The sequence below is a fragment of the Dermochelys coriacea genome, chromosome 19 (assembly GCF_009764565.3).
Source record: "Dermochelys coriacea isolate rDerCor1 chromosome 19, rDerCor1.pri.v4, whole genome shotgun sequence".
NCBI classification, from domain to species: Eukaryota; Metazoa; Chordata; order Testudines; family Dermochelyidae; genus Dermochelys; species Dermochelys coriacea.
Window position 1 is genome coordinate 12,189,753 of NC_050086.2, and position 27,431 is coordinate 12,217,183.

Consider the following 27,431-nt stretch of genomic DNA (forward strand, 5'->3'; position numbering starts at 1 on the left):
TTGATCTTGTTCACATACATGAAAAAAAAAAATCACTGCAGGATCAGGCCAGTATCATGCTGTAACCGGTTCTGGGTCAAAACGGTTTTGTTATACATGGGCCAAACTGACCTGCTTCAAAGCCAATCTCAAAACAGCAAGAGGAGCGTTTGGATGAGACCAAGCTCCCACAGATGATTAGAGTGCACACAAATAAAAAGGAAAGTAGCAGTAGTGTGCTGTGTCCTAACAATGATGTTTAAAACAAACAGGGGAAGCCTAGAGCATTGGCTCAAAACCCTGCAGGGATCACACAATAGTCAATGAACCAGAAGTTAGGAACTGAAGTATTAGCCTGCTACCTCATTTGCAATTTTATTCTCCCATGTACAGCCTCCTCATAGTCACAGCCAGGGCAGCACCTACCACACTGAAAACTAACTGGAACACAGAAGTGATGCTCAACAGGATCTCACGTTTATTATTGAGAAGTGATTAATGGTGAAAAGAAAGGCAACGCCCATTCCTCATTGGCTTAACAAGAAACTGAAGAAACATATTCACTACACATTTTACAATATTTTTCGTTCAAAATTCATGTTCCTGTAAACAAAACAAGTTTTTACCACTGTTCTCAGCCTTTAAATCAAATTAATCCAGACTTAATCTGTAATCCATATAATGCACAAGAACAGAACATTTCTTAGGACTCCTAGTACTTGACTTTTGAGTAACAAAGGGTCAGAGGAAAACAAACCGCCCTTAGACACAACCTTGGCAATAATTTCCATTCGATTCTTCCAGGCAAATAAACCCAAATTTTTCATAAAATTCCTCCTCTTCCATTCCAAGGAAAAAATAGTTCTTCCACTTTCTGCGGCAGATGTCCAAAAAAAGTCACAACTCGGTGTTCCAAGTGCAAATGTCAAAACCAGGGGGAAAGGAGGCGCGAGGGAAGTGGAAGAAAGGGATGCAGCAGGTTTAAAAATTAGAGAAAAAAGGCATATGCCACTTATGGACTTTCAAATCCGGAAAACATAGTAAAAAGACAAAAAACAAAGCATATGCTCTGAAATCACAACCAAAGCCAAAAGAAAGGGGACAGTTTTTTACCTATACTCTACCTAGAAGGGATTTTTTTTTTGTTTTGTTTTTTTTAGTCCTATGTCTCTTGTGACATTCCAATACTTTTTTTTTTTTTAAACTGCAAGTTTGTAAGTTTTTTTGTTTTAAAGTCAATGAAATTAAGAAAAAAGTCCTAATTCTCTCTGGGGTGTTTTTTTCTCCTCTCTCTCTTTTTGAAAGATATCCCGGATGCAACCTCTGCTGCAGTCTCTGTGGGAAGGGTAGCGTTTTACTTGACACGGCCTTGGCGTTCCTGCAGGAGGAAAGAGAAGATGGTTAGTTTAGAGCAACTCTTGCAAAACTTCCATGGTCAAGAGGGAACAGGATTTTGTTCACTATCATCTCATACACGGATCATCAAAACATAGGGCTGGAACGAATGTCAAAAGATCACCCAGTTCACCTCCCCACACTGAAGCGAGATTAAGTATTCCTAAAACCTTCCCTGAGGGGTGTTAGATCACTAAATATTAATGTGGACAATCTGGTTTATGACAGGAGAGGTCCCTTATAACTAAGCTGAATCTGAGAAACAGTCAGTTTCTGTTCAAGGAGTAGGAGCTCATTTTAAGAGGGCAGCTGCACATGGCTAGTATGACAATATACTTACATTGTATCGTGTGATGCCTCCCAGCTCTTGGGATTTCCTCTTTATAACAGTAGTTGCCACCACAACCCCTCCCCCCGCACCCTGCTCCTTTCCTCTCCCTAGCCCCAGCAACATCTTTTGCAGAAAGCAAGAGCAGAGGTCCTACCAATTTAATTCATTAAAAAAAACAGCTCTAACAGATGCAACCTGCTCAGATTCCCCCAGTTCTGTACAGCCTGCCAAGTATAATGAAGGGAAGTGGGACTCAAACAAGGAGGGAGGGGGAAAAAGGGCAGCCAGTGAAGAGCTAGTGAAATAAACCAACTATTCACTGCTAATACAGGGTACAAGCCTTCATTTTAAAACACCAATGCTTCTAGCCAACATGACAGCAAAAAATGGCAGACTCAGGCTGACATCCTATTGGTTCACACTTCACTTTTTCAAGGCAGACAGTACAAAAGAAGTGCGAATGGTTCCATGCATTGAATGGACTGGTAAGCACTGAAACCTAAAGATGGCAATACATAAGGAGAGCCGTGCTGTGTCAGACCAATGTTCCATCTAGCTCAGTACCCTTTTTCTGACAGCAGCCAGCGCCAGATGCTTCAGAGGGAATGAACAGAACAAGGCAATTTTGAGTGATCCATCCCGTCATCCAGTCCCAGCTTTTGGCAGTTGGGGGGTTTACACCCACAGCATGGGTGTGTGTCTCTGACCATCTTGGTTAATAGTCATTGATGGACCTGTCCTCCGTGAACTTATGATTTGATAGACCTCGGTCATATCCCTGCTTAGTCATCTCTTTTCTAAGCAGACGAGTCCCGGTCTTTTTAATGTCTCCTCCTAGGGAAGCTGTTCAATATGCCTAGTCATTTGTTCCCTTCTCTGCACCTTTTCCAATTCTAATATCTTTTTTGAGATGAGGTGACCAGAACTGCAGACAGCATTCAAGGTGTGGACATATCATGGATTTAATATAATAGCATTATGATCCCTTTCCTAATAGTCCCAAAATTGTTTGCTTTTTTGACTGCTGCTGCACACTGAGCAGATGTTTTCAGAGAACTACCCACAATGACTTCCCAAATCTCTTTATGTGACAGCAGCTAATTTAGACCCCATCATTTTGCATGTATAGCTGGGATTACGTTTTCCCATGTGCATTATTTTGCAACCAACAATGAATTTCATCTGCCATTTTATCATCCAGTCTCCCAGCTTAGTCAGCTTTGGACTTAACTATTCTGAGTAATTTTGTAATATCTAAAAGTTTTGCCACCTCATTGTTTGCCCCTTTTTCCAGATTTGTGAATATGTTGAGGAGCACAGGTCTCCGTATAGATCCTTGGGAGATCCCACTATTTCTCTCTCCCTTGTGAGCACTGACCATTTATTCCTACCTTTGTTTTCTATTTTGATCAGTTACTGATCCTTGACAGAGCCTTCCCTCTTATCCCATGACTGCTCACTTTGCTTCAAAGCTTTTGGCAAGGGACCCTGTCAAAGGCTTTCTGAAAGTTCAGGTATACCATATGGATTGCATCACCCTTGTCCACATTTGTTGACCCTCTCAAAAAATTCTAATACATTGATAAGGCATGATTTCCCTTTATAAATGTAGTGTTGACTGTTCCCTAACATATTGCATTCATCTATGTGTTTGATAACTTTACTCTTTACTCTAGTTTCAGACCATTTGTCTGGTACTGACGTTAGGCTTACTGGCCTATAATTGCCAGGATCACCTCTGGAGTCTTTTTTTCAAATTGGTGTCACATTAGCTACCCTCCAATCTTCTGGTACAGAGACTGATTTAAAGCGATAGGTTACACATCACAGTTAGTAGCTCTGTAATTTCATATTTGATCGCCACCCAGTCCCTTGAGTGACTATCATCTGGTCTTGGTGACTTATTACTGTTTAATGTATTAATTTGTTCCAAAATCATCTTCTACTGACTTCAATCTGGGACAGTAGAAATTTCAACTATTTCACTGCTGATCATTTTAACAGAAGCAGGTAGTTATTCCAAAATCCCAAACTACCTCCTATGGTTCTCCAGGTGCCAATGCCTTAACTGTCCCCTACCCAGCTGCAAAAACCCCCAACTTCCCCTTGACAACTGCTACACTACAATTATGCACTGTCAGGATAAAAATAGACAGCATATTGAAAAACAAATGAGTGGAAAAGAGTAAATTACATTGAATTTCATTTCAAAGAAACCTCAGCGGCTAATGCATTGATATAGTTTGTTTTCATGTTGGATTCATTAATTTTTTAAATGTTAAATGCAGCGGCTGCAAAATTTCCCTGTGTTACTTCATAATCAAGGGGCTTTGCCACAGCACTTGAGTCCAGCTTGCCACAAACGGTTAAAAAAGCAAGCTGGAGAGAAATGCTACCTTAAATCGACCCAAAGCCTTGATTAAACGTCCGACAATTTAACATGCAATGTCAATAAAAAGAGCAAAAATGTGTCAACAGATGAGCTCTTCATGAACAATGATGCCCACATCCAGTTACTGATTACCCCCTTTTCTCCACCTAGTCAGTCATTCTTGGTGATCTCTTGCTTGAAGTTCATTGAAAAGGTTGGCCCTCGATGAAACTATTTTTGGATCCAGTTTCTACCCTAAGCACTGGGAAAAATTAACCATTGCCATTGACCAGCAACAACTGGAAAATGACAGCTATGAGTGTCTGGTGAGCCTCAGGCATTTGTACCGCAGTATAACTCCCTGTGTGGAGATGCTTAGGCTCAGTCTACACTGAAAAAAGTTTTATTGGCATAGCTACGTTGGTTAGGCATGTGAAAAACTATACCCTGACCCACAGTTATGCCAACAAAACACAGCTATGTTGCCAGAAGAGTCCTTCCATCGATGTAGCTCACGTCATCTGGGGAAGCGGTGTTCTGCACTGACAGAAAAACTTCTGCCGTAGTCTGTCTCGACACTAGGAGGCTATGCTGGCATAACCTCCACAGTGTAGACAGCCACATTCTGGTACAAGGGAGCCTTTTCTGATTTAGTTTATGTCGCTTGGAAAAAGGTTTAATCTAAATCTAACCAACCCACCCTTACACTGGAATAAGAGTGTCTACACAGCGAGTTCTGCCTAGATAACTAGTAGAAGTTTCCTGTACACGTGAGGACTAAGCGCCAATTTGAAACAATACATTTTCTACCCCCATCAGCCAAGGATACAGTAAGTGGAACGCTGCTTCAGTTTAAAGCTTCTTCCTCACAATAGGCCTAGTCAACCCACACTTCCTTTTCTCCACAGGACATTTGAGAGAGTGCCCTGGATACTTACACATTGCCTTTTAGATGAAAATTAGGCTAAGGTGGAGCAAATTCTGTCCATGAATATCTGCCATACAAACTGAACAGAACTGAAAACAGCAGAAATCAAGTACCACAATGGATAACCAAAGCAGTTTTGATCCCTTGGCACCACAGTACAAATAAATAATAAAGCCATATGCCTGGGGGAAGCTGCAAATCAAAAAGAAGTTGCCAGGTCTTATTCCTTCCCTGCCTCCTGGTTCTGTATCCAACACGGTTCAGTAACCAAGGACAGATGGCAATATGCCCCACCCACTCAGGAAGAGGCCACAACTGCATGAACTAAACTCCACCTTCTCAGGCACAGATGGGTTTTAAGCTAGCTGCAGGAATACACAGCCTTAGAACTGCCCTCCTCCTCCCCCATTCTAGCTTCAAGTGAGAGCCCCATTTTGTCCTGCAGATGGTGGCTGCAGTCCCTGCTGACCACTTCAACTGATTAGCTGACCAGACAGATCCCGAACCATGGTTTTAATTAGTTGCTTTCTTCTTTCCCTTCTATGAAAGTAAAGCTGCTCCAAAGGCCAAAGCATGGCACAAGGAAAGGAAGACTAGGGGTCTAAGAGGAATAAGACCATAAGCACAGCCATATTGGGTCAGACCAACGATCCATCTAGCCCAGTATCCTGTCTTCCAACAGTGGCCAGTGCCAGGTGCGCCAGAGGGAATGAACAGAACAGTGATCATCAAGTGATCCAACCCGTCTCCCATTCCCAGCTTCTGGCAAACAGAGGCTAGGGACACCATTTGTGCCCATCCTGGCTAATAGCCATTGCTGGACCTACCCTCCATGAACTTATCCAATTCTTTTTTGAATGGTACAGCGGAGATGGAGCAAAAAGTCGCAGGATGCAGGAACAAAGGATAACTCAACCCAAGAAGATTCTCAGAAATGGATCCTCCATACAACCTGGAAAAAGACCAGAGACTGGAGGAAGGAGACTAGAAACGAACTGTTAAATTTCAGGATGGGAGACCATACTGCAAATTTCTCTCAGCTGAATATTCAGCATAATAACCTGAAGAGGTTTGAAGAACTAGTGCCACACTCTGGCGCAGAATAACCCCAGTACTTTCCCCACTATTGCAGCTTCACAGAATATTTGGGGGGTAGGGGAGAAGAGTTCCTCCTAAAGGAATGGTGTAGGGAGTCTAATTGTTCCTGTTCAGATTTTTGGCTCATTCTGTTGCCTGCTGCAAGTGACTCTTCCCTGCGTGGCACAAGGATCTGGGTTTATGCTCTCATCCATGCATATGCCATAGAGGGAAAGCGAGCAGTTTCCTTTTACTCCAGTGTAACCACTTGTGGTCTGAAAGCCCAGCGTGTATTAATATGAGCACTGCTCTCAGTGCTGAAGGAGATACAGGGCATGATTTCATTCTCTTCATTCATGGCAGTTTTTTTCCCCCCGTGCTTTTGTTTGTAGCTGAATGAGCAGTTTCTCTTGCATTTCCTTCTAGGAAAGAGGCCTTGGCCTAGAGATGATGTCCCCTCTATACAGTCCAACATTGTCCACACCCTCATCCAATGCAGTGGGACACCCCCACCCCACCCGACCCACCTACCCGGAGAGATGTCTTGCTCTCCAGGAGTTACAAGTGAGTGCTGGATCACAAGAGAGGTAGGTATATTTTCTGGGGTCAGAGGTGGGGGTTAAGTGCTGTGTACCCACAACATCTCTATTCTTGTTTTCCCTCAGCTCTCAGGAGTGTGGGGGATACTGCTAAGATAACACCCACACAGCCACGCAAAATCAGAGGAAAAGGGCCTGGGGCATGTGTGCCTGCAGGTACTAACCATGATTCTACCCTTTGACATATGAATCCCTGGATGACAAAAAAAATATCCACATTGTGTTTTATTAAAGTTTCCCTTGATCAACAAAGATTGGGTCAAGTATAAAGAAAAATGGAAGACAGGATCGAGGACAGACCAGGCAAAGCCAGAGCTATGAAGTGTCAGTGAAGGACGGGTAAGAATACTATGGGACTACAATGGGAGGACTAACTGTACACAGTACTGAGCAACATGGATAACGAGAAATTTATCCTTGCTCCGAGCAAGTGGAATAGACACCTATGCACTTTTGCAAGCATGTGTGTGGACATGTCGGGTTTACAGGTATCCTAGAGAGCTGCATCAAAATTCTCCATTTCAGACAAGGCTAGAATGTGTAATTAGAAGCCCTTTGTGATTATTCTGCATAATTTTAGCCATGTTACCACAGTTATAGGGTAGAAGCCGTGATGTCACAAGCTGGCTTGTGACATTACTGAATGAATGAATGGAGTGTAGTGCAGTAATCTGATAAAAGGATGCAGTTTCCAGTCACACAGCTTGGGAGCCAATCCTGACAGGAAAGTAAAACACTTGCCTGAAAGCTTATAACTAGCACCTACATACCATGATGAATGGCACATTAGAAAGGACTGATACATAGATGCAAATACTATGCACTTGTATAGCACCTCTCAGAGGTTCTCGCATTGATTTACAAGCAGCACTTGCCCTCAACACTCCTGTGAGGTAGGCCAGTATTATTCCCACTTGACAGCTTGAGAAAGATCTATCTAAGGTTACAAATAGGGATAGAACCTGCAACAGAACCCTGAACTCAACTACTAGTTTCATGCCCTCCCCACCAAGCCAGTGATTGCCAAGTGTGTCTGGCGCACTTGGTGGTGGGCTGGTCTGATTTCAACACACATTACTTTCTCAATGTTTTTCCATATAAGCAACTGCTGTAATGAGCACAAGGGTGCTTTGTACGCCTGAGTGGAAGAAGTGGTAAGACTTAAACTTTTAGGCTGTGGGCCCCATTATGGAAATTGAAAAACCTTTACATTAGACCACTCTCCTTCCTCTAAGGTCATATAAACAGATGACTACGTTCTGTCCTCTAGATATGTGCATGCAACTGCAGCAGAGATCAATGGGAAATGTGCACCTTGCCCAACAGCAGAATTCAGCCCCATCTTCAACAACATTTGCTGGAACGACAGGGACTTTTTAAAATCAAGAATCATTTTGTTCACTTAGAAATAAACCATTTGAGGCCTCTCATGTCAGATCATATGCAATCCTAAGCAACTAAACTAATACAATTTCAGGGCTGCCAAAAGTTATGCCACAAGTCAAATTGATTTCTGACTTGAATTAGAAATAAGAGTGATGTTTCTACCAATTATATTTTCCCTCTAGCTGTATCCTGCCAGCCTTTCCAACAAGATCAGCTTAAAATGTGGTTATGGTCAGCACAATAGCACCTTGTTACTATGCTTATCCGCTCCCCGTGCGGCTTCTGAATCTTAAAATGCTCAGTTTATACACAAACATTTTACTACTGTTGGTACTGGAAAGCCAATACAATTGCAGAGGAAAGCTGCATCCTATCCTAACCTACACCAATAGAAATGCTAGCTCTATTCAGTTTGCAGATTTCTCTTGGTTTGTGACCATGGCTGACTTTCAGTTATTTATCACTTTGCACTGCACTTCGCACTCTTGTAAAGGAGCTCCTTAAAATTCAAAAAAGTAAATATACTAGACACTTTGATAATCCCATCCTAGAACTCCTCCTGCTCTGATAAATTAAAATTTAATCAAAATCTTGATTAAACAAGAAAGCCTTACAACTTGACCAGAGGGCAAGCAAAATGAGACCCATCTGTGGGATCATATGCCAAAGGAGGCTATGTAATCAGTCCTGGAAATCTGAATTACAGGCACAGACAAGTGTTCCAACCTCAACTGCATCCGTCGGCAGGATATAGGAGAAGAGGGACTCTCTCAAAAAGGTCCACATCACAGACTGAAAAGCCGAATCACAATATCAGGCTGAGTTTGCACATCCTGGCAGTTAGAAAGGTCTTGCTTCAGCATAAAAACTGAGTATACCACCTAATTTTTGTCTAAGATGCCTATCACTCTAGTATCTAAACAAACTGTTATCAAGGCATAAGAGTAAATAGGAAACAGCAAGATGTCCTCTTTCAAGAGTGGTTGTAACCAAAACATGACTAAACCTACTGTAAGCATTTACAGAGCACCAACCACCACAGGATCTGTGGATTTTAAACCACAGCTTGCATTTCTAGGTCAACCATCCAGCTTGGGAGCTAGGCTGTCAGGAGGGACTTCATGGAAGTCTTGGAAAGATGGCCTTTATTTCTGCAGCAGCAGTTACACACTGTCAGTTGTTCCTGGTTGTCAGCTGGCTGGCAGACATGCTCAAATCCCATCCCCCAAGACCAGCTTTCAAGGGAGCATCAAAACTGATGAAATCTAATGCAATGGATTAAGTCTGCCGGTCTTCACACTCCATATCAAAAATGCATTCTGAAGCAACAACACTTTCTGCAAACACTTAGAGGAACTTTCCTGCAGGAAGCAGCTGCCCTGAAGAGCATAACTTGCCCAGGAAACAGAATGGTATGTGGTCCTAAAACAAACATGCTACTGGACACCAACTACCCAAAGCCACATCACAATGAGCTAGTTGGTCCTTTTCAGTGAATACGAGCATTTAGATCCCCTACAAAAACCACAGGTAGTTAAGCTTTGAAAAATTTACCAGCACACCTTACCCATCGGAAGTTAATACAAGTTATGGGAGCCTTCTGAGTGGGATTCCAGAGACATCTATTAAGTACCACTGGGCTTCCTACCTGAGCATAGTATTTGGACCCGAATCCCCTCCTGGCTTTAGTGTATAGGCAAAATACATTTGTAGCTTCTTTCATGGTATCTTGGAATGGAAACAGGATTCCCTATTCCCACACCCAGCTGTTAACAAGAACATTCCCAACACCTTCCTTGTCCCCCGACCATTTGATAACTATGTGCTACAGCTTTCCTGAACAGCCAAGTATAAAACTTAAACTCTTTAGCTTTATTACTGCTCAGAAAGCTATGGGCAACAGCAGTGAAACAGACTATACTCTTGTAAGTTTCAAATTGCGGCTATTGGGGAGGCCCAGAAAAAAATTTCTACTGGCAAGTCCAGTCTTCTTCCCCTGCCCCCAGTCTTACTTCATCAGTTATTCTTGTGTATATATTGGCTCTTATGTCATTACATACATGAGGAAATAAGGGCTATTTTTTCAGTTTGCTGGCCCTGTGCATTTGACAGCACTTGGTTACCGGGCAGTTTGACTGTTTGCCTACTTGGGTCTTTCAAGGAGTATGGAATAGACACTTTCTGCATGGAAAGAAAAGGAGTACTTGTGGCACCTTAGAGACTAAAATTTATTAGAGCATAAGCTTTTGTGAGCTACAGCTCACTTCATTGGATGCATTTCCACCAAATGCATCCGATGAAGTGAGCTGTAGCTCACGAAAGCTTATGCTCTAATAAATTTGTTAGTCTCTAAAGGTGCCACAAGTACTCCTTTTCTTTTTGCAAATACAGACTAACACGGCTGCTACTCTGAAACCTTTCTGCATTGACTTATACATTAAAGACTCCCATCCTAGCTTTCATAAAGTCAATGTCATTTACCAAGAACCTTCCTTTGAACATTGTTGTAATGACTGCAATTACAAATTTACTTTAATTGAGGGCTTAACAGTAAAGAGTATGTGAAAGTTCATAAAAATTCACCATAACGTAAAACAAGGGTTAATGGGAAAAGGTGCAAATGAAAGATAGAAAAACTGTTAGTCCAAACAAAAAGACCTGGTATAACTCAAGGACTGTGTTAAGATCATGCCTGATAAGAAAAATCATATAACGAAAAAAAGAATGAACCAAAATTGGTGTCGGAAACTAGGTTTAATTGGTAAACAAAATAAAGAGGGGATGGGCTATTCCACCCATCGCTCCCTTCTGGGGTTCTTAAATATTTTGGGGAGAAAAACTGGCTACTGGACGAAGCTTCACCATAATGGCTGGTACCCCCCAACATCTCCAGGGACCCAGGGCCTTTGTCACCCTGATTCTGAGACATGTTCTGACCCGACTAGGCCAGACAGAGGGACCTAGATGAGCTCCCTACCTTTACCGACTCTAGCTGAATCTCAACCGCCACCTTGGATGAAAGAGCATTAGACTTCACAGCAACAGCTCCAGCCACCTCAGCTAACTTCCTCTCTTTTCCCCAAAAGGACAGATATTGCTGTCTTTAATGTTATCTAAGAGACTACTGAACAAGGGGTTTTTTCCTTCTATACATTTTCTCCAGCTAAAGGGAAAGGGACATGGGATGTTAAAATGTAAGTCTTAAGACTTTACATTTCAAATGCTTTGACTGTTTTTCCTTCTTTAACTTTAATAAAAGGTTTAAATGATTTTTAGAAATAGTGTATTGAGCTTACTTAGTACCATGACAAAGTCTTTGTATGTAAAACCCCTGACATTCTTTAATACTGTTTAATGTTAGACAGTAACTGGTTTATGTTAACACCTTTGGACCATTTATTCCATCTAAATTAATACAACATTATAGTATATCCTTGAGTTTTAATCTGCAATGGTTACAGTGAAGTAATGCACCCTTGGTGCAGGCTTGGGATCAAATCTCACTCGGTCACATGAAATGGGTCTGATGACTTCTGCTGACTACATAGTAGAGAAATTAAGTGTTGGCATCAAACCACAAAATTTGAACCACAAGATGTTCTGGAGAGGGAAGTTCACCCACTTCAAGGATTCAGAATCTCAATTAATGCAAAGCTAATAAAGCATTTGTTGTACTCGTCATACAATACAAATGCGACAGCTAGGTTTGAATAATACTGAAGCCTGGACAACTCTACATCCACCCCCATGGAGCCTGGACAACAAGTACTTCATTCTGTAAGCCAGAGGAGCTTAATATTCATTTTAAGATAAGGTCACAGACAACAGGCCATGCTTTCTCCCACTTCCATTAACCAGTTGATACCATAATTCAGTTAATGAGCTCCAGTAAGGAGGGCAACACTCCCTATTACCATTATACAAAAATCTCTATTTCCTAGGTATTTAAAAGGGAATCTTATGTCCCCACAACAGTAGCTGAGACGCATGAATTCCTGCTTAGTTCTTTACAGTTTCACAGTGTTGTCTTATAAACATTAATATCCAGTATCAACCTTTTTGGGGCCAAAATTTGACCTGTTACATGAGACTCTATAAAGAATGATCCTCTGGGCTTTAAATCTCTTAAAGATCTACTATGATGCCAAGAAATTCTTAAAGGTAGTCACTTTATATAGGGCCTATGCTTTTGTCCTCCTTATGATGACAGTCAGGCCAGGGAGCACAGCAATCAATCAATAACACCGATGCACACACAGAAAAGGAAATAAATGCCTTTTAATTTCAAGCTCAATTAGACATACGGGACAGATGAGAAGGGAATTATAGTTTATTTTCTTTTTTTTAATCCCCCCCCAGTTCCTATCTTGCTATTCTATTACAAACAATAGAAAAGCAGCTAACTCAAAAAACTGCTCAGTACTGCCCTTTTAATAAAGAAATTCTAACAGTATGAAACTAGAATTGCTGTCTAAATCTCTATAGAATGGCTCACAAAACCCCCAAATGCTGTTATTAACCTGAACACACACATTATTACATGACTTATCCTTCAATTAAAAAGCAGCATGCTGGGCAGCTACCCATTGGAAAGAGCAACAATCAACTCCCTAGTCTAGTCATCAGCTTGCATAACCACAATTCTTGTTAACCAAGACTTCCTTGGACAGCTTTACTGCAGTAAAAATGCACTTGCCCTATTTTACATGTCAACTGTCCAGTTTTATGCCACTGAGGAATTGGCTTAACTTGTAATGCTGTAAGACTTACTATTACAACTAACTATAACAGTACATTTTAGAAAATAAGGCAGAGTTCTAATAACTGTAGCTAGCATGCTCATACAATGACAAAATAAAAATACCAAAAGAATCCTCTTAAATTAATACTCGTCACCGGACACCTTATATAAAAGAGAAAGCAAAAACAAGTGACCTGTCAGACAGAAAAAGGTTGCAGGAATATATTCTAAGAACAAATAGAAATGCAGGGCTGAAGGGACCAAAAGTCAGTCAGTCATCTAGTTCATCCCCTTGCACTGAGGCAAATAGCTCATGTAAAGCTAAACCTACTAAAACTCTGAATACAGGAGGTTCATGTGTTCACACACTAGTACTTTCCTAGCTCTTCCTAGATACTAATCAGCTTAAGTAGTGTCACCTGACCAATTACAAGTCTTCACTGGGTAGAAAAAGCAGACAAGAGAATACTATATCTGCTCAGCTGCATTGAGCTTTCAAAAAACAAAATAGACAACTGACATTTAGGTTCAGAAAAAAGTAACTGTCCTTGAGAAATTGCTGCTTCTCAGATTATTACAGCTAAATTGCCTAGAGTTCTGTAACACTGCCCTCCACCAGTGGCCTATCAACCACAGTGTTGGTAAGTTACTAACATTTTCTGCATTTTCCCTCCATGTATCAAAATCTCATGAAGTTTCTGGGGAATCCTCTTCCTAAAGCATCCCAAAAACATTCAAAGAATAGCAACACAAACCCTAGACAGCAGCACCTTTAATTTGAATTATTGGGGAGAGGGGGAAAAAAATCTGACACGCCACATTAAAAAGGCTTTCATTTTAGTTCACTGTGGTATTAACAGCTGAAGCGTGCAGCTTAATGTTTGTTAAAAAATAACAAATGCCAAATAAGATCATTTGATCTATTGATACGTCTCAATTCCCTTAAGTTTACTTTGATCATTAAGGACAAAGACAACACTGAGTTAGAAAAGAAAGTCTTCTGCAAACTGTCCCTTGCCAGTGTATCCCTGCACTGTTCTGGAGAGATCACCTCCAGCAGAACAATGGTCAATTTCCTTGGTCTCTTCACTGAGGCTGCCAGTGAGGGTTCCAGTTGTGATTAAACAATCAGCTCACTGGAAAGTGGCCTGAGATCAACTCATTTCATGTAGGCCATTCCTTGCTAGAGGGCAATACCTTTTTGGTTACTCACAACATGTACTGCATTTGACCCGGTGACCTAGAGGTGAAAGGCTCTTAATCCGATTACCAATCCTAAAGAAAATTTTAAAAAACTTCTCATCTTGACAACTTCTAGAGATCAGCTTCACAAGCTACCAGTTGACTAACAGCCATTAAATCTTGTAGCTTAATGAGATTTATTAACTTACTAAAACTCAGAGTACATCTATGCTACAAGCACTACAGTGGCACAGTTGCAGCACTGCAACTACACCATTGTGGCATGGACATTTGATACAACAGAAGATGTTTTTCCATCGCTGTAGTATATCCATCCCCTTGGAAGAAGTCTTCCATCAACCCAGCTGCATCTACAATGGGAGTTATGTCAACCTAACTATGTCATACAGGATGCAAATCTTTTCACAGCCCTGAGCAATGTAGCTCGGTCAGCCTAAATTTTAGGTGTAGACCACGCCTCTGTCATTGTAAAAATGAGAACTGGATTACTTTTCCCAATCTAACTTCCATTTTGTTTGTACTAAGATCACTTGTTATTCTTATTGTACAGCAGAGGAAAGACTCCCTTCTTCTAAAGGAGGAAACATGTTTATGGATTACAGCATACAATAAAGAGCCATAAGATTTCCCTCTTAAAAAACCCCATAGAATATAGAATGAGGCTCATTTATCAGTTTCGACTAAGTGCCTTTAGGTTGGATAAAAGGCATAATAAATGCAAATTACTACACATCAGCAGGTAGGTACTGAGACAAGCAGAGTAGTTTATCCATTTCCTCTATCATTGTATCATGGCAAATATATTAACTAGCACACTATTTAGAGAAGGCTGGAACTGTGATGTGCATTTCAGAACTTTAAAGGGTCATAACAAGGATATTCAGCACTGGCACACCCAATCAATTGACCTCATACTGGCCAGGTTTTTCAAGGTTTTAGTACAAGTACAGTAGGTAATCTTATGACCCCTGGATGAAAGGAGCCATGTCAGTGCAAGCAAAAATTAATTTACATCATGAACTGCAATACTCGAGCAAACAAAGAAGGAAGTTCTAGCTCTGTTTACTCAGAATGGTTTTAACACAACAGGCATTAGATAACAGTAACAAGAATCATGAGGCTCTCCACCAACCAAACCAAGGGAAAATACTTTCCCTTCCCCAGCCAACTACAAAACCAAAGAAATACAAACTATGTTAAACAAAAAGACCAGTGCTTTAAAAGTGACCATAAAAAAAAAATCCAGGTTAGTAAATGCAGATTCAACATTTAGTTGTTTTTTTCCACAAGTTGCATCCCTCAAACTGGCAGTGACATTTACCACTCAGTATTTTAAAGGAGGTTTAATATTCCTCCAAAGCATCAGGTGTCAATCAATGAGAAAAGATAATACACTTCAGGAAATAATGTCCCTGTTTTGAGATTCTGATAGATACACCCTGATACCCAAATCAACTTCAGCTCTTTTGGACTCCATACAAGCTTGATTCTTACCTTTTGAAAAGTACCTTTATCAATATCGAAAGCAGCACACTACAACACGCATTGTCACTGGAACTGGGGAATGTAAATCTTTATGCAAACTCTTTTCTAAAGTCCACAGAATGTGTGCACTGTTCACATGCAATTCATAATGCCAAAGCAACAGAACAGAGTTATAAAGCCGAGAGCCACTGCAATTCTTTAGCAAAAAGAAAAGGAGTACTTGTGGCACCTTAGAGACTAACAAAATTATTAGAGCATAAGCTTGAAGTGAGCTACAGCTCACTTCATCGGATGCAATTCTTTAGAAAGCACTCATGATTTTACCTCCACAGCTTTTGAGTCTGGAATACACAAGGTGCTGCCATTCCAATGTAAGCAGAATCTCAAAAGCTTATGCTCAAATAAATTTGTTAGTCTCTAAGGTGGCACAAGTCCTCCTTTTCGTTTTGCAGAATCTCATAAGATTTCCTTATTAAATATAGAGAACCACTTCACTGAAGTCAATGCAACACCTTCTAGAAACAAAGCGTTACTACTAGTTTTAAAATATAAAATAAAGCAGTCCACACGCTGTAGCAGTCAGTGACGGAATCTACTTTGGGAGCAATTGTCAAGAGTCTTGAGAAGCCTGAAGCCAGCTTGAGAAGGACTATCTTGGCTATCAGCTTCAGCAGTCTTGGATAGGAGAACGTCAAACGCTTTGAAGGAAAATCTAATTCTGGATTGGAAAACACAGAACAAAATCTAACTAAGGACAGGGAAGACGTGGAGACCAGCATAAGAACATACATGCAGCAGAAAAGGCCCAGTGGTCTGTTTGTAATAGATTTAGACAAACTCAGCCTTTTAACCTCCCTTTATAAGTGAAAGGACATAGCACGAACACCAAAGTAAAGTACCACTTACATGCCTGTTTAGATATGCTACACAGTTCTCTAAAGAAATCTGTCACTCCCATATATCTTGAATGCAGGCATTCTTAAAGGGATAACCTGAGAAACAGGAAAGAAAACACAGGGAGACCCCAGAATTTTGAGAGGGTTAGGAGAGAGTACATTCATCAGGCACTCTGTACAAGCTGCTCTGCAGAAATGACTAATAGAACAGTCTTGGCCAAGTTTGAAACCAAATGAAACAGTTTTAAGCTTGTTAAAAGTTAGGCATCAGCCAAACTTGGAGATGTTTAAGCTTCAAGGAACAAGAATGCAGAACATGTACATACTATCATCTTCCACTGACTGTGACTGCAGAGACAAAGCCTTTAGCAATGGGGTTTCTCCAGTACAAAAAGTCTAACAGACCATGGACAGGCAGTCTGCATCATTAACTGCTGCTGGGGCAGTGTTTTAAATTGGTATGTGAATCCTTTTCAGGTGGCCAGCTGAGGTGCTCATAGAATGCTGCACACACAAGATTTGCTTTTGCCAACAATAGTCACATGGCAGAAACACAAGTACCCATTTTATTAATTCCCAACAAAACTGGAAGCCAGGAACCAAAGTCTGCTGGTTCTCATTGAAGTGATGAAACAGTAACTGCAGGAAAACCTAAAGATTTTCAAGGCCGCATCAGAAAGGGATCTGAAAGGTCAAACTGCCCCTGAGATACCATATTGAAAATGACAGGCTAAGTCACTTCCTCCATACCAGACATTATAGGGCTGGGACCCAGAGCATATACCATAACAAAGAAAATGAGTCAGTAATAAAAAGCAAACATACTGACTTCTAAACCTAAAGGAGTTCATTCCTTGCCTATGAATTTCAGAAATACATATTTAAGTTCTCACACAGGGAGAGAGGAAATAATTTCCTTAACCACTTCTCTACTTGACTGGTACACTAAGCTAACTCAAATATAATGCCAAAAGCAATCTCCAATGCTCTAAACATCTTTTTCAGCTGCCATTTCTGCTCTTAGCATTCTGTGTCACTGGTAACTCTCATGGGAACTGTTTTTGAAGGAAGCAGGGGAAAGAAATTGCAAATACATTTTTAAAAAACTGAAGTTGAGGTTTAAACCAATTTAATTTCTTAAGATGCTTCTTGTATGGACCATTAATAAGTTACAATTTAACATTTTTACTATCTTAAAAAAAGATTCTAAACTTTAAAAATCTAACAAGTTTTCAAATCCGTTTGCTGGGAACTTTCTACACCTTTGCATTTGTTTCTCAGTTCTCCGCTGGGTTCATCACAGCCCTTCACACTATTCAGCTGCCTCCCTTCCCCAAGATGTGACCTTTCCTTGCACTGCAAATTCTGCTGCTCTGCACACATCCAGTGTGAAATGTACTAGGAATCCCACCTCCTGAAGATCTCCATCCTGCACTTCAGTGATCAAATTTCTTAACTTCTCCCTCTGTTGCAACTTGAAACTTAGTCTGGTTGCTGCATTCTGGGCCTCAAATGACATGGCAGCTTTTAGGACACGAAACCACCCAGAACCTCCAATCTGCCAACAAGTCCGGCCAAGTTCACATAATGTCAATATAACTATTCCAATGCGTTCCCACACAGACTTGCAGGTTTTCTGCTAAATGCTAGTCATGTTTGGTATCCCATCTCTGTATACTAGTAACAAAAACATTAGAAACAAGGAGTCCGGTGAAACCTTAAAAAGACTAAGATTTATTTGAACATAAGCTTTCGTGGGTAAAAACCTCACTTCTTCAGATGCATCTGAAGTGGGGTTTTTACCCACGAAAGCTTATGCTCAAATAAATCTCTTAGTCTTTAAGGTGCCACCGGACTCCTTGCTGTTTTTGTGGATACAGACTAACATGGCTACCCCCGATACTAAACATTAAAATGTTGTACTTGAAAAGGTGTGCACTGTTTAATTTTTTGTTCCATGATTGTCACACTGAATTGTTTGCAGCTTATGTTTTATCTCTTCAAATACCAGGTGGAGGATTCCCTGTTGCTGGAACTAAAGAGAGCCCTGCAAAACTTGGCAACAAACTAGGAGCTGCTGCTAATTTTTAATTAGTGTTTTGGATCAAATAAGAGTTATATCCCTAAGGGGAGAGAGTCATCCACAGGCAAATTCAACACCCTGATTTGTATCAAACTAAAAATCAAGGCCACTAAATTTCCATCTAATTTCAGTATGGATGGTACTTTAACTCCACTGGTAAGAATGTTTTGACAACTCAGATTCCTCATTGATGTGTTACATCATCATATATTACCCGATTGCCACTCTTATTGTAGAGCATATACTTGTCAAAGAGGAGTATTGACAACACTGATCAATTTTATTTTTTTGATCATGTGAATTTGATACTCAAAAAAGTTTGACTTGAAGCACTGACTAGTATCTAGGTTAGCGCAGGCAGGTGCCACACAAGTTTCCCCACACAGCTCCACCAGAACATCAGTGCTGTTCTGTACAACTCCTTCCTACTCTTGGACCCATCCAGAGCAGGAGCTGCCAAACTAGATAGTGGGTTCAAGATGTGGGGAATTGATTAGCTAGGAACTAAAGCGAGACCCCAAACTCACTTATGAGCGCAAGTCTCCAGGTTACTTCATCAGTCCATTGTACCACCTAGCTTCTCTATGCTTCCCCATCCCACAAAATTCCTGAAGACAGGTAGGCAGGTTACCTTTTTAACATTTTCCTCCTCCTCCTGGCGTTTCTCATAGTGTGAGAAGTCATCAAAGATGGAGGTGGTGTGCTTGTAGGTGGCAATGATTTTCAACACCTGCTTAGCCTTTTCCAGAGGCACTTCCTGAGTGTCCCTGGAGTTGGTCACTGGTTTATTCTCGTTATTCTCTAGGCGGATGTGCCGCAGCTGGCTGTTGGGAACGTCCTTCACAAAAATCCACCTGACATCAAAACGTCCCTTCCATTTGTCCTGGGACCACACACCTGCACATGTGTTGTAGTCCACAGCAGATTTCATTTCTGCCACTCCGCAGAAGTGACCACTGCCGTTGACACTGAACAGTAAGTAAACGGGGCCTTTCCCGTTCATGGAGCGATAAGCAGCATCCAGTCTCTTGTTGCCGTGCTCTGTACTGCACCAGATGTTATATTTAATGGAACGGTGGATATCGTCCTCAGAGTAACTCTTAATGATGAAAACCCGGCCATGTTTTGGGTTCCAGTCAAAATCCTTGGGGTTGTAGTTGTTGATGGACCTCAACTTCTCCAACACTGGGTGCGGTTCCAAAGGAACAGAACCAGAACTGGCTTGAGACTGTCCCACTCCATTACCATCTACTCCATTTTGACCAAACCCATTGCCACGGTTACGAGGTGCAACCCAGCGGGTTGGCTGAGCTGCCTGTTGCTGCACCGGTAGCTGGGCTGGCTGTGGTGGTGGTGGGGGCAGTGGCTGCGGCTGTTGCCCTGGGGAAGCCTGTGCCACTGGTGGACTGTTATTGATCTGTTGGCCCACTGGTTGAGGGGACACCTGGGTTGGCTGCTGACCAATATTCTGAACTAAAGCCTGGGAAGGCGCTTTTGCTACCTGCCCTTTGTTATCCCAAGTTCCAATATCCATGTTATGTTTTATTGGAGGCGGTGGAAGACTTGACCCTGCAATGCCATTCTTGGTCTTCAGCTTGGGCTGCTGTTTTGCAGGTTTACTAGCAATATCAGCCCATGATGTCGGTTTCGGAGGAGCAATGGTAGCAGGAGGCAAACTGTTAGATGCCACAATATTACTGGTAATGGACCCGCTACCAACAGCGGAACCAACAACTTTTGGGACATTGCTTGCAACATCTGTGCTGCCCAACTTCAGTGCTGCCATGCCTTGGTCTATGGTATTCATGCCAGGAGCCTTATTCAGAGTCTCATTGGCAAAAGCAGACTGTCCATCAATCATGGCTCCACCCAGTGAGCTTGGTGCATAAGCATAATTGCTACTATATCCAGAGCTTTGAGTGGACTGTCCCTGAGAACTGTTATTTCCCCAAGCTGAAAAGTCAATTCCACTTGGAAAGAAGTTAAAGCCATGCTGCCCAAGAAATGGAGTGCTGCCAAGGGCCCCTGGCTGCCCAAACATTGCATCTGGGAGAAAGTGAGGCTCCCCATTGCTTAGCTGTCCATAGGATGTTAAGTAGGGCATGGGTGGGTCACCTCCTGTAGACCAGGCAGCTTCGCCTAACGAGTAGGAGAATCCAATGGATGGACTGTAGTAGCTTGGCAAGTAGGAGTCAGACATTGCAGTGTATGCGTTATTCTGCAAAACAAAAATAAGCTTGAGTAGTTAGAATAAGCAGAACCAACCATCAAGGGGCCTGAAATAAAAACCCTTTTATTCTCTTCTCATGCCCCACCACTCTACCTCAGCTGTTCAAACACATTCAAAGCTTTCAGTAAATAGGATTCATGGCTTGCAAATGTATCTTCTGTCAAAGGTGTATTAAAACAGTTTCTTTGTCAGAAAGATTAAATAGAGATTTAAGACACTATTCATCCCAAAATGTAGAAGCATTAAGTTTACAGATGCACCATGTGGAACTGGGCACAGATTTTACAGCATGAGCAAAATGCTTTGGAGCTGTTCAACATTTTATCTAGAGTACAAAGAATACCTTCATCATTTAATACCTGCCTGACGCAGTGGGTTTTAAGGTTTTTCTTTTCAGATGGGGGGCATTTTATAATCTGCATGGTTGGTGGGGTTTGTTTTCTTTTTTTGGGGGGGGGGGGGGGAAGAGAAAGGGATACAGGAAAAAAGGGACCAATAAAAAGCACTATTAAAATTATGAACAACTCCTTAAACAGTTTTGTTAAAGGCCACATTTTATTTCAATTGAAATTATCTCAAATTGATTATCCATAAAAATGTCTCCAAAGGTTAATAATATTAAGTGCTCAAAAATATCCCAAGAACTTTAGAACCAACCTGGAAATTACTGTATCATGCTCAAAACTCAAACTATTTTGGAGCTACTGCCACATATTAGTGACATACTAAAATATGTGATAACCTAAAGCTTTTCCAGAGGGGCCTTTCCAGCACAGCTACAGAGACTGACTTCAGGTTTGGAAGAAAAACTTACTGAGTTTTCTACTCTAGATGTTTACATCCAGACAGCCCCTATATTCTACCATGGATGTCTAATTTTACAATTAGGAAACGAGATCACAAAGACTTGCTTGCATGAAGATCATTTTATGTTTAAACCATACCACCAGGAAGTTCCTGAAGTAACACTAAGGGGTTTTATCATCCAGTAATTTGAACCTATACGCACACAGGTCTTAGTGTTGCATGACAATATACATGACAATCCAATGCAGATTAGATGAAAGCCAGGTTCCATTCCTGTTTAAAAACTTGTCTTACGTTAGGCACCTCTCCATTTTTCACTGAATCATGCCTGTGGGTGCCAAGAGCAGTTCCTGAAGGACTTCATGCCATATATGCATCAAAACCTATGTAGGCTCAAGATAGCTCTGGCACACTAAAGGAACAGCAGTTCTGTCTCCCTATCTCTTTTTGAATTAAGTGAAAGTAACCTGCCTAGACTCAAAATTAAAACAACAGGTTATATTTGGCCTGAAATTTATCTAAAATTAGTAGAAAATTAATTGTAAAGATTCCAATGGTGACAGATTTGGTTTAAAAAAATTCTGAAGTTCTTGTCAACCAAACAATCATATCATTGTGCTACTGCTTGAAAACAGTAATCTGACTAGTCTATTTTCATTTTCCCAGCTGAGAAGAAAAAAAAAGTAGCAGCACAATAAAAGTGAATTCATAGATTTCAAGACCAGAAGGAACCATCATCATCATCTAGTCTGGCCTTCTGGATAACACAGGCCATAGAACTTCCCCAAAATAAATCCTAGAGCAGATCTTTTAGAAAAAGATCCAATCGGGATTTCAAAATTGTCAGTAGTGGAGAATCCACCATGACCCTTGGAAAGTTGCTTCAATGGTTAATTACCCTCACTGTTAAAAATGTATGGCTTATTTCAAGTCTGAATTTGTCTAGCTTCAACTTGAAGCCACTGATCATTATACCCGTCTCGGCTAAACTGAAGAGCCACTTATTAAATATTTGTTCCCTACGTACGCAATTACAGACTAACCAACTCACCCCTACACTGTCTTCTTTGGTAAGCTAAATAGATTAAGTTCCTTAAAGTCTAACAGTTCTAATCATTTAAGAGCTCAATCCTACTAAACCTAACTCAGTGAACAATCTTTACTTAAATTGACAGGACTACCTGTGAATGAGATGTTGCAGGATGGGCCCTACAGTGTAATGTGTAATATAAATAAGGATTTTTTTAAGATGTTTGCTAAAAATCATACAATGTCTCTTTGAAGGATAGAGACCTCTCTCCCCAGTTTCACAGGTAATTTAAAATACTCAGAAGGCAGTTGGCCTTACAAATATATAACGAAGACTACATTTAAAGCTTGGAACCATTCTATCCTGGTGATGAGACCTTTGGTTTGATAGATTTCTACCATACAGTGCAAAAAAAGTGTCTCTGTCAGATCAAATGTGGTCCCTAATCAAGTCAACATATTCTCTTTTCACCCATTCGCTTATGTTTTGTCTCAAATACTTTTCAGGGGAGGACTGATTACAGAATAGACTGATATACTGTCTAAATCTGTCATACAGAAGAGTTATATTTGTACAATAAACCTACGAGCATACAAATTAAAATAAGGGTTAAAACAGCAAATTCAAAGAAGAGAGGTCTGTCTGCTCAGTGACGAAATCCTAGTAATGTGTATACTATTATTAAACAAAGTCCAGTGCTTCTATATCTCAATCTTGAGTGATAGAAAGTTACTGATTATTATGCAAACAGAACTCAACCAGCATACAATTCCCCTGGATGACTAATGTTTTTTGAAAATTCCCCCCCTCCCCCCCTCAGACTCACATCCTCTGCATCCCTCTCCCCAGGGATAAGAGTTCTAAAGCCTTTTTTAATGTTTAAGTCTCACTAACTCTACTTTTGAGCTTCGGAATACAAAGCAACTTAGTCAAATTTAAGGAGATTCAGTAAGTTGCTAAATTAGTTAATAGTGGCTCCTAAAATGGCAGCTCCCACTTGCTCCCGAATTAAAAAGTATGCACCTGTGTCATCTAGTTACTTAATGTTTTATACATATTAGCTGGAATGTAGTTTCAAAAGGCAGCCACCCCTCATTATTTGTATTACCATAGCCTCTAGGAGTCCTACTCATAAGCAGTTGACTACGTTAGCAAACAATTTAATTTCTGAGTGTTTTATATACATTCTGCCCCATTTTCCGATAACGAACCTTGACACTGTTTTCCTACCATTCTGTTCATTTGTTCAGGGGCGCCACAGTCAACTCTGACTGTGTGTTGGTTTCACTCATCTTATATGAGCTGAAAATACGAGAGCAGGTGACAAACTATACAACATAGTGCGAAATGAAATCATTCTAGTGGGACAATTTTATTTGGAGCTGACCAAATTTGTCTCATCTTTTATTTTTCTCATTCAATATTTCAAGGAACACCATCAGTTTGAAATTCAGTCCGTTTCAAAGAGTTTCCAGTATTATGCCAGCCAGTGAATTCCCCTACCAATTTTTGTAGTTCTACAACCAATCATTTTCGTATTAAAAAAAAAAAAAAAAAAAAAAAAAACCAGTTTTCCCTGTTTCTCGTGAAATACCTTCACAAAGAGGGGAGCGAGTGACTATTCACAAAGTGCTTATTAAATGTTCCTAATAAACTTAAAAGCAGTATTTTTTTTCTTTTAAATTGTCAGATATAGTTAACTTAGCTGTTTAGTTAGTAGGTAATAATTCACATAGAAGTGCAATTTGTAAATTGAAAGTCTAACTGTTCAAAAACCTCTCAGAATTGGTGGTATCAACTTCTATGACAACAAAAGGTGCCAAATGAAGTAGGCGCGGACACAGCTATCTTTATCTAGGACTCTACAAAAGAACCTAAACCCTGTCTACACAGATTCTGAACTAGGTTTGCACTTCCAAAAACTAGACTCTTAAGTGACCTTACCAACTAGGTAGGCAGCTAATGATAGCAATTAAGTTCACTAGAGGCAAGGGAGGACAGGGGCTGATTAAATAATTAAAAAAAACACAACAAGGAGCTGTTAGAAAGTGTCATACTTGTTGCAAATTAAACAAAGATAAGAAGCCTATTTAGAATTCTCATGACAGGAGCCAATGAAATGGGTATCACTGTTTGAAAAACTCCCAACTATAAAAACGTGGCTGACAAAACTAAATGAATTGAGAAATACAACAACTTATTGGCTATTTTTACCTGAACTATGAGAGAAAAGATGAACTAACTGGGATTAACTGAAAAGGTCACTGATACAGCTTAACAATAATATGTATACCTACCATAACTGAACCTATACTGCCTTAAGTCTGCCATATTCCTTCATCTTTTATGTATGTCACACAATACTCATTTAACAGGATTAACAGTACAAGTTATGTTTAAGAAGCAGCTAGTATCAAAAATACAAAGAGTGGTGAAGTCTCTGGTAATGACAATTTCAGATTTGACTGCAGCCTTTACAGCTCAGTTTCTAATTAAAGCTAAGGTTTCATTTGCTAGTGCTTTTTCATTTATCAACCCACCTATTCCAGTTTTTGTAAAAAATAGAGCAAAACTTCATGGATTTTCCAGTTTGCCTGGTAAAGAGATAACACTGATAATATCCTCTCTGAAACAAGCCTCTAGAACATTACCACATTTTACCGAGATATTTCACATGGCCATAGAAAACACTCACTCACATTGTATAATCAACCAGAAATGAGTAAGGAAGTGACATGTCTTAAGAGTAAAACTGAAAGATCAGAAATGATCACATGCATCCGATGAAGTGAGCTGTAGCTCACGAAAGCTTATGCTCTAATAAATTTGTTAGTCTCTAAGGTGCCACAAGTACTCCTTTTCTTTTTGCGAATACAGACTAACACGGCTGCTACTCTGAAACCTGTCAAGATTTATGAACTCCTTTTACTACTTCCAGCTTCATCAGAAGCACATTTTATGTTCAGAATAAATATTTTTGGGGTCAAGTTCTGCCCACAGCTACATCAGTGCAACCCAAATAAGTCACAAAAGTGTTAAGGAGCTTCTTACCCTTATGTTTGTTCCCCAACCCCAAAGTATTTTTTTTCCCCAATTATTGCTGTTAAAAAAAACAATATTCATTGTAGCAGCCCTACACCTAAATACAAATATTTAATCAATTAATGAGAACTAATTACCAGTGTTTTTTACTCACAGTGCTGCCTATTTACTGACAAATTAGAGTATTATTTTTATAGCCATAAAAAGCTAGCAAATCTCAAAAACCAATCTATGGGGTAGAGAAGACTTAAGAACAACAAAGAAAAACCAAAGAAAAATTCATTTTAGTCAGTCACTGGCAGAAAATTATGTAATTGCTTGGCACACCCTACCCCTTAACTAAAGAAAGAAGCTTTGTAATACTCACCGGCCTGGCCTGAGGACTCAAGTAGGGTTCAAAGTCATCATCATTTAACCCATCCTTCTGATGCACAGATCCATTTTGCACTAAGAACAAAATTCATACCCTTACAAAGAACTCCACAATTCAAACAAGTACATGTATTAACCTAAAAGTATTTAGTGACAAAACAACCTATGTTAGAATACAAAAATGTCTCACTGGTTCCAAATGTTGCCAGCTGAGCCACATTACTAAGGGCAAGGTCTCACACACACCAGCATGGTCCTCTAAAGGAAATTTCCTCTGACCCACAATGGAAACTAATCTAATTTTCCTGATTCACTGACACAATTACTTCGGCCGTATAGCTTCCCAGACATGGCCTGCAGACAGCTCCAATCCATAAACTCACCAGGAGGCAACACAGAGGAGGGGAGATTCTTGGAGAAATTCTTGTATCCTAATGCTGAGCCCCCAAAAGGGCTTCATTTCCCACTCCTCTTATTTCCCTTTAAAATCCCCGTTTCCCGTGCTCCAAGGAACCCCCTATATTCCTCACACCTCCGCCCCGCAAAATCCTGTCCCCCCGCAGCTAGGCCGCCATGGGAGGCCCGGACAGCCCCCCCCCCCCGATTTACTCTCCCCCCTCCCCACCCAGGGATCCGCTCCTACAGAAATAAAATCCACGCCCACCCACGTCCCCAGGGGCCCGGCTGCCTCTCACCTTTGTTGCCTTGGCCCTTAGGTCTCTGGAGCGGCGGCGGCGGCGGGGCGAGACATGGGAGAGAGAGGAGGGAACAGCGGTGAGTGCGGGGAAGCAGCAGCGGGCGCCGCAGACCCCAGCGGGCGGGAGCTGAGGAAGCTCCAGGGCGGGGGAGAACCAGGCTGGATGGACCCGGGCGGCGAAGCCAGGCCTGGAGCCTGGCGGGCAGGAGAGGCCCAGCCGGACCCGACCCCAGCGCGGCCTGGCCGCAGCCTCCCCGCCCTCGCCCAAGAGCCGCCGCGGGGCTGGGAGAAGCCAACGCCGCCGCCCCGCCGGGGCTAGGCCCGAAACCGGGGCCTTTCCCAGCTCCCCCCCCCCCAGCGCGGCCCGGGGGGGCCGGCGCGCGGCGGCCGGTACCTGCTCCAGGAGGCTGCTGGCCGACATGGCTCCGATCGGGCTCCTCGCGGCGGGGGCGGGGTCCGGGCTCTCGCGGGCGGGTCTCGGCGGCGGCTTTGTCCGGGGAGCGGGGCGCAGGCACCGCGCGGCTCGGCTTCCTGGCGGACTCTGACTCGCCCGCCCGCGGCTGCTGCGGCTGCCTGCTCGAGCGACGCTCTAGCCAGCTCCTCGCCCCTTCCGCCAGCGTCTATGGCCGGGGCCGCCTGCCTCGAGCTGACACCGTCCAGGCGTCACGAGGGGCAGCGCGCGCTCCACTGCGAGGCACAATGGCGAGAGAGGAAGCGCGGTGCATGGCGGGCCGCTGGAGGACTGAGGGGCGTCGACAGCGCCACCTGCCGGAAGTATT

The 27,431-nt window shown here is 41.7% G+C and overlaps 1 protein-coding gene across 2 annotated transcripts; it reads right to left on the minus strand.

Moving 5' to 3' along the window:
* Positions 1-434: 434 nt before the first annotated feature.
* Positions 435-27,431, minus strand: YTHDF2 (YTH N6-methyladenosine RNA binding protein 2). Of its 2 annotated transcripts, XM_038377653.2 has the most exons (6): positions 27,047-27,400; positions 26,651-26,675; positions 25,951-26,030; positions 19,106-20,692; positions 16,402-16,487; positions 435-1,357 (listed from the first exon to the last, which is right to left on the minus strand). In XM_038377653.2, exons 1-5 carry the CDS (start codon positions 27,071-27,073, stop codon positions 16,431-16,433), a joined length of 1,776 nt encoding a protein of 591 aa, XP_038233581.1. In that variant the 5' UTR covers positions 27,074-27,400; the 3' UTR covers positions 435-1,357; positions 16,402-16,430. The 2 variants fall into 2 exon arrangements, with proteins under 2 accessions (XP_038233581.1, XP_038233582.1); XM_038377654.2 differs by lacking the exon at positions 16,402-16,487 and having other exon boundaries at positions 27,047-27,431.